At 42.1% G+C, this 8,086-nt stretch overlaps 1 protein-coding gene across 1 annotated transcript in view; it reads right to left on the bottom strand.

Moving 5' to 3' along the window:
* LOC138169492 (N-acylethanolamine-hydrolyzing acid amidase-like) overlaps window positions 1–1,607 on the bottom strand; it is a 22,888-nt gene extending 21,281 nt beyond the window's left edge. The window contains exon 1 of the mRNA XM_069099002.1: window positions 1,202–1,607. Coding sequence (XP_068955103.1) covers window positions 1,202–1,437 — 236 coding nt within the window. The 5' untranslated portion in view covers window positions 1,438–1,607. The remainder of the gene's footprint in view (window positions 1–1,201) is intronic.
* Between the last annotated feature and the right edge of the window lie 6,479 nt (window positions 1,608–8,086).

An 8,086-nucleotide genomic window follows, 5' to 3' on the forward strand; every position in this document is an offset into this window, starting at 1 on the left:
AAAGGAAAAGAAAAAGAAGGAGAGAAAGGAGAGAGAGAAGGGGAGAGAGAAAGAAAGAGAGAAAGAGAGAAAGAGAGATCAGGAGAGAGAGAGAGAGAGAGAGAGAGAGAGAGAGAGAGCTGGAAGAGGATTTGAAACAAGATTGATTAAACCTGACAAAGTTACCTCTGAAACAGAAACTGTGGATCAATTGGGGAAATACATTTTTTTGTGACTATGCATAAAACAACCTCAGATTTAAGTCTTCTTCCTACTCCTCCTAGTGGGGGGTAAGGGGGGGAGTGTCTTTTCTTGGGCGGGCTGGAAAAGTCACAATTTATACAATCCCAAGCAGCGTCCATGTCCCCAACGGAAAAGAACAGCCAGACACCCTCATGGGAGGACGCAATAGGTAGCAGAGGGGAAAGGAAAAGAGGTGGGAGTCTTGTCTCTGCTCTCCCCACTCCCCACTTCCGAACTATAGAGACCCTGCCAGGTACCATCTACCCAGGTCTAACAGTTCCCTAAGCCCGCAGTTTGAAGGGAAAGCCGTGGACATCCAGTGGAAACAGGAAAAGCCCAAGCCCAAAATTCTTCTCTTCTCCCTTTTCTTAGCCCAAAGGATGGGGAATGGAGAATAGTCTCAGGGCTTTTAACCTGAGTTTCAAGGTCTACAGACAGATTTCAGAGTGTTCATGAAGTTGAATGGGAAAATATTACATCTTTATTTCAATACAAATGGCTTCTTTTTGAGGCCCGTGTATTGCATGTGGGGCATTTAAAAGTACTCTGAGGCGTTCCTGGGCTTTCCCAGCCTGCCAAAGGTGTCCGGGATGCACAGAACTGCCTACAGCGTGGGGGACTCCTCCGTGGACACTTTCTCTACAGAAGCAGACGGTCAGGTCCTGGGGTACTGAGGGCTTTAGAATTTCCTGGAGCCCCGATGCCCAGTCCCACAGCCACTACGGGGCAGAGGAAGGTCTTGAATCTAGCCTTTCCTGACTGCGAGCCTCTCCACTTCGCCATCCTGCCCCTTTCTCTCAGTCGATGTGAAGAATTCGTATTCTAAAATCAAGTTCAAGAAGTGACTGTCAAGCCCAGTTCCCCGGAGACTTTTAGCCAGGGCGCCAGAGCCCCAGCGGCCGGCAGCAGTTGTGGTCCAGCCTGACCCCCCGAGCCCGCCGCCCCCCCCCCCCCGCTCCCACCCGCCGGCCTGCCTCACTTGACCGCATTTTTCACTTCCTCCCTCAGGATGTTTAGGTCGAAGCGCTGGAGAACGGGCAGCCAGCGTTGCTCGGGATCATCATCCAAGTTCACGTTCAGAAGCAGCGGGACCACGTCCCGGCTCGGTGCTGGGGTGGCCGCAAGCCGGGCTATTGGGCCCGTCCACAGCAGCAGAGGCAGTAAGAGCAGCCCCAGAGGCCTCCCCCAGCCCGAAACAGCGTCCCACCGTCTCATGGCTCAGGCTGGGCAGCTGACCTGGGCAGCCCTAAATAGGAGCCCGGGGGGAAGCCCCGCCCAGCAGGAGACAGGCGGAGGAAAGAGGCCGTCACCAGGCTTAGACCACCTGGGTGCAGACAGCGGCGGCCCCACTTGGCACCAGTCAGGGGTGTGGAGTAAGTACCTTCTGGGGCCGCAACTCAATTAGCACGTTCCAAAGACATCCTTGGGCTTCCAGCCCCTGGGAGCTGAATTCTTCCTGCTGTCCCTGAAAAAGATCGGAGGGATGTGGAATTTAGAGAGGAGGGAGGCCTTAGAGACCCAGGGAAGTAGGGAAGGGTGGAGGGTCCTGCATTGGAGCCCGGGTGCTCTGACCTATGTCCGTTGCTCTCAGCCAACAAATGTATTTATTTTAAAAGTATCTGCATGTTCTACTGGACTAGTAGTTATCTACATTTTAAAACTTACACAAAATATGAATTACAAAGGATGAGATAAAGATGAAGTAATATTTGATTCCAATGTCAATAAAGAGCCACTGAAATATTGTGTAGTAGAGTAATGTTGGGCAGGTACGTGTGGAAGTGGAAAGGGTGGGGAGGAGGGAGGGCCTGGAGTCAGGAAGACCTGAGTTCAAATGTAGGCTCAGACACTTACTAGTTTAAGAATTTATTATGGGCCAGGTATTGGGCTGACTGGAGCGTGAAAGAACAGCAGAAACCAGTGTCTGTCCTCAAGGAGTTTACATTCTAACGGGGGAGATGGCCTGCAAATAACTATGTGTGTGTGTATATATATATATATATATACACACACATACACACACAAGTAGTGTAACGGAAAGTCTATCTATCTACCCATCAATCTACCCATCCATCTCTCTCTCTCTCTCTCTCTTGATCCATCGATCCATTGATCCATGGATCCATCTGTCTGCCTATATATGCATGTATATATGTATGTATATGTATATATACATATATATGTATGAGTACACACATATACACAGAGTGTCCCAAAAGTTTTTGTGCGTGGACAGTGCAGTGGCATAGTAGGCAGATGACTAAAGATAAATACAAGTAATTAAGTAAGCATTACTATTACTTAGCATGATTTACCCTTATTACTATTTGTTCCCAACAATTCTTCATGTCTTGGGTACAAAGCTTTCATTTTCACCAAACATTAACCATCTATCATGTCCTTGGCACCGTGCTAGGCCTTGGGAGAGAGAATGAAAAAGTCTCCTACTTCAAGGCTAATCCTTACTTAAGGCAGTACCTTAGTGGGGGATCAGGGTCTGCTTACTGCAAGGGCCATATGATTGACCAGCTGGGGGGTGGGAAGACAGGTTGCGCCCTAATTTCACTGTAATCGCTATTTGGGGGACCTGTCTCCAGTACAACTCCACCTGCACTAATCCTCCAACACCCCACCCCTCACTCCACTGCCTCCTTCTGCTGTAGAAGCTCAGGGTTTACTGATAAACATTTAATAACTAGTTCTTCAAAAAAAAAAACCAACACCTTACACATAACATGCTTTTAACTTTATTCTGCATTGTTAATATTTTCTCCATCACTTTCTTAAATGTAGACAATCAATAAAACAGTGGATCATGCCCTGCTTTTGATGTTTGCTGACTGCTGATGTATAAACTCTCCTCTTGAAATTTTAACGATCAGCTCTCCTGGGAACAAGCTGCATCCAGCACATCTCAACTGACCAGGCATTATTAGGGCAATTCTGTCCCTGGCTGCCTGTGTGACAATCATGTCTGGGGCAGGAGCCTGGCACTTTGGAGGCAGTAATAAAAGGAAGAGTCCCACACCTTTTCATTTGGGGCAGGAAAGACTGAGTGGAGCAGGTGTAAAGGAATTGTGATGTGGATCACAGATATTACTACATTTTCTTTGTTCAAAAAAAAAGCCAGCTTTTTTTCCTTTTTTTTTTTTTTGGAGGGGAAAGGGCAGGGCAATTGAGGTTAAGTGACTTGCCCAAGGTCACATGGCTAGTGTTAAGTGCCTGAGGTCGGATTTGAACTCAGGTCTTCCTGACTCCAAGGCTGGTGCTCTATTCATTTCACCATCTAACTGCCCCCAAACCCCAGCTTTTTAATAAAAATCCTTTGTTATCATTGTTCAGTTGTTTTTAGTCATTTCTGACTCTTCATGACCCTATTTGGGGTTTTTTTGGCAAAGATCCTGGAGTGATTTTCCATTTCCTTCTCCAGTTTATTTTTATAAATGAGGAAACTGAGACAGAGTGAAGTAACTTGCCCAGGGTCACACAGCTACTAAGTGTCTAAAGCCAGATTTGAACTCAGGAAGGAGTCCTATGGCACCCTCCCACTCCAGGTGCCCCAGACCTTTCTAGGACTGATTGATTGGACCTAAAAAGCATCCTTACTACCGTGTTTCCCCGATAATAAGACACTGTCTTATTAAATTTTTTGGACAGAAAAACACCAGAGGGCTTATTTTCAGGGGAGGGCTTATTTTAATGAACATTGACAGCAATTTTAATAAACAGGTAAATGTGAACAAAAAAATGTACCTTTATTCAATAAGCAAATCACTGGGGAAGAACAGGATGACGCGCTCACTGCTGCAGCTCTGATTGGATGCAGCTCGGAGCGCGGCATGCCTTTCATGGGGGGGGGGGGGACGGTGCATACAGAGGGTACCGTAATGTAGCGTGTAGCGCAGGGGATCACCTTCACTACAGTAGCAATCTCAATAGGGCTTATTTTGGGGGGAGGGCTTATTTTAGAGGAATATTACACAGTAAGGGGAAAGCTTATTTTTGGGATAGGTCTTATTATCGGGGAAACATGGTAGATAATCCCCAACAAGTTGTTATCTGACCTCAGCTGGAGACTTCCAGTCAGAGAACCCTCTGTTCTAAGGCAGCCCCTTCAGCTTTTGGACAGCTCCAAGAAGACCTTTTTCCTTACATTGTGCCCAGATCTGCCTTTCTACGCCTTCTCTCTGTCTTTGGGAAAGGGACAAGCAGAGTGCACCACTTCCCTCTTCCATAGGACAGCCTTTCAAAATTTGAAATAACAATTATGTCCCCACCTAAAAATGAAAGTTTGTATAAGCACAAATTACTTATAGCATCACTTTGTGTAGGAGCAAAGAAGTGGAAATGAGGTAGACACTTATTGACAGAATGGTTAAACAGACTGAAATGCACGGAGGCAATGGCATCATGTTGTACCATGACAAATGATAATTATGAAAAAGTCAAAAAAGCAGGAGGAAACTAATATGAACTGATAGAGAGTGAAGCAGGTTGCACAGTGAATAGAGCACTAAGCACGGAATCAAGAAGACTCCTCTTCCTGAGTCAAATCTGACCTCATAAACTCCCTAGTTGTGTGACCCTGGGCAAGTCACTTAACACTGTTTGCCTCAGTTTCCTCATTTATAAAAATAAACTGGAGAAGGAAATAGCAAACAACTCCAGTATCTTTGCCAAGAAAATCCCTAATGGGGTCACAGAGTCATGACGTAGTTGGGACAAGGTAGGAAATACATACAGTAACAACAGCAATGTAGATGGAAAATACAACAACAAACTCTATAGAACTATAATGACCAAGTTTGTTCCAGAAGAAAAAATAAGAAAATGTATAATTTCCCTTCATTGGAAAAGTGTGGACTGTGGGCATGGAACATTACACATACTGTAAGACTCAGTTGATATGTTGGTTAGTTTTATTCAACTTTTTTTTTTACAAAGGATGACTCTTTGGATAGGGATATTACAATTAAATTTAATTTACATTAAATTATAATTATAATTAAGTTATGTAAAAACAAAAAATATCAATACATTTTTTGCTTTTAAATATATTTATCTACTATTTTATTTTTCCTCAATTACTTTTTTTTGGCTTTTTGGAGGGGGGAAGGTAGGGCAATTGGGGTTAAATGACTTGCCCAAGATCACACGGCTAGTTTTGTGTTAAGTATTTGAGGCCAGATTTGAACTCAGGTTCTCCTGACTCCAGGGCCGGTGCTCTATTCACTGTGCCACCTAGCTGTCCCATCAATTACATGTTTTTAAAAGATTTCAATGCTCATTTAAAAAAATGAGTTCCAAATTCTCTTTCTCCCTCCCTGAGACGGCAAGTAATTTGATATGGATTATACATAAAGCAATTGTGCGAAACATATTTCTGTATTTGTCATGTTATGAAAGAAAACAGACAAATAAATTTTAAAAGTGAAAAAAAGTATGCTTCAATCTGCATTAAGACTCTATCTGTTTTTTTTTTCTGGAGATGATAGCATTTCACATTACGAATTCTTCAATATTGTCTTGAATCATTGTATTACTGAGAACAATTATGTCATTCACAAGTTGATCATGGTACGATATTGCTGTTATTGTTTACAATGTTCTCCTCGATCCACCCATTTCACTTTGTATCAGTTTATGTCTTTCCAGGTTTTCTGAGAGTGTCCTGCTTGTTATTTCTTATAGCACAATAGTATTCCATCACAATCATATACTACAATTTGTTCAATCATTGCCTAATTGATGGGTATCCCCTCAATTTCTAATTCTTCGCCACCACAAAGAGAGCTGTTATAAATATTTTTGTACAAATAGATCCTTCTTGCCTTTCTTTGATCTCTTTGAGATACAAACCTCATAGTAGTATTTCTGGGTCAAAAAAGTATGTACAAAAGAGTATGCCCTTTGGGCATAGTTTGGATCAGTTCACAATTCCACCAATAGTGCATTGGTGTCTCAATTTTCCCACATCCCCTCAAACATTTGTTATTTTCCTTTTCTGTAATGTTAGCCAATCTGGTAGGTGTGGGGTAGTACCTCAGAGTTGTTTTAATTTGCATTTCTCTAACCTATAGTGACTTAGAGCATTTTTTTCATATGACCGTAGATAGCTTTAATTACTATATCTGAAAACTGCCTATTAATATCTTTTGACCATTTATCAGTTGGGGAATGGTTCTTGTTTCTTGATATCTCATGGAGTCATTAGATTCCATTCACCCCATTCTAATTTTTAAGAAACTATTTTCTTCAGTGAGCTTTTATACCTTCTTTTCCATTTGGCCATTTACTTATTAAGCAATTATTTTCTTCAGTGATTTTTTTTTGTACATCTTTTTCCATGTAGCCAATTCTGTTTTTTAAGGAGTTCTCCTCTTCATTAGATTTTTGTGCTTCTTTTACCATTTGGTCTATTCTGGTTTTTTAAGGTGTTATTTTCTTCAATATATTTTTTTGTGCTTCCTTTACCAAGCTGTTGGCTTTTTTTTTGGTGATTTTCTTGCATCACTCTGATTTCTATTTCCAATTTTTCCTCTGATTTTCTTATTTGAGTTCTAAAATTCTTTTTAAGGTCTTCCAGGAATTCTTTGTGGGCTTGAGGCTAATTCACATTTTTCTTTGAGGCTTTGGATGTAGCAATTTCTACTTTATTGTCTTCTTCTGAGTTTGTGTTTTGAGCTTTGCTGTTACCATAGTAACCTTCTATGATCAGATTATTTTTGTTGTTGTTGTTTGCTCATTTTTCCAATCTATTTCTTGACTTTGAACTTTATTTTAAAGTTGGGCTCAGCTCTCAGACTGGAGGGAGCCCTATCCCAGCCTTTAGGTTTTTTTTTTTTTTAAGGAGCTATCTTTAGAGCTGGTTCTGAGTATCTGTGAGTTTTTAGTTTTTCCTAAGTGGATCTAGGGAAATGTGTGTTTACTACTCTTTTGGTCTGTTTTCTGGTCTGTGAATGACCACAAGCACTCTTTTCAGCCATGGAACTGTGACCAGGGTTCTAGTTCCCCTGTGATTGCAAGCTCCGGTAAGCTAGTGCTCCTTCTCACTCTGGGACTGTGACCCAGATCCTCTTATGAGTAATGCAACACAGTCCTGCACTCAGGGCCAGGGAAAGGATCCCTGTAATCTCTTTCCCAACTTCTTACCATCTGTGGGCTGAGAGGTCTGGAAGCCACTGCTGCTGCTGCTGCTGATTCAGTTGCCTCCAAGATCTGCTCCTGGTTTGCTGGGTTGTAGGCTGTGCTGGAGTGTGCTCCACTCTTCCCCAGGTGTGACAGACTTTTCTTGTTGACCTTCTAAGTTTTTGTGAGCTGCAAAATTGTTTCACTCCATCCTTTTGTAGATTCTGCCCCTTCAGAATTCATTTTTAAGAAAGACATTTGGGAGAGTTGAGGTAAGTCCCTGACTTTTCCCACCATCTTGGCTCTGTCCCCAATATCAATATTTTTTTAACATAGAGGGATATTTTATAGAATTAAAGTTATGTAAAAAATGTATAAATACTTTCTTAACTTAAAAACTGACATTAGGGGAGGATTCACTACTTGAAAATTTATATCCATCAAAAATGTTCAGTATAATTGACAGATTTTTAAAGTGAAAACAATAAATATAGGAGAATATCAATCATCTGATAAAGGTCACACTTCCAAGATATATAAGGAATGTATTCCAATCTATAAGAACAAGAGCCTTTCCCCAATAGGCAATGACCAAAGGGGTATGAACAGAAAACTTTCAGGAAGAATTCACCTCAGTCTCCAGAAGAGTCAGCTCAAACTTAGCTCGGTTCCTACATCACATAGGTCTCACCAAGTTCATATGCAAATGTGGAATGACTACTCTGACCTCCAAAAG

Source organism: Petaurus breviceps, unplaced genomic scaffold (assembly GCF_028583685.1).
Source record: "Petaurus breviceps papuanus isolate PSGF00001 unplaced genomic scaffold, PetGlider_PUasm1.0 126, whole genome shotgun sequence".
Lineage (NCBI taxonomy): Eukaryota > Metazoa > Chordata > Mammalia > Diprotodontia > Petauridae > Petaurus > Petaurus breviceps.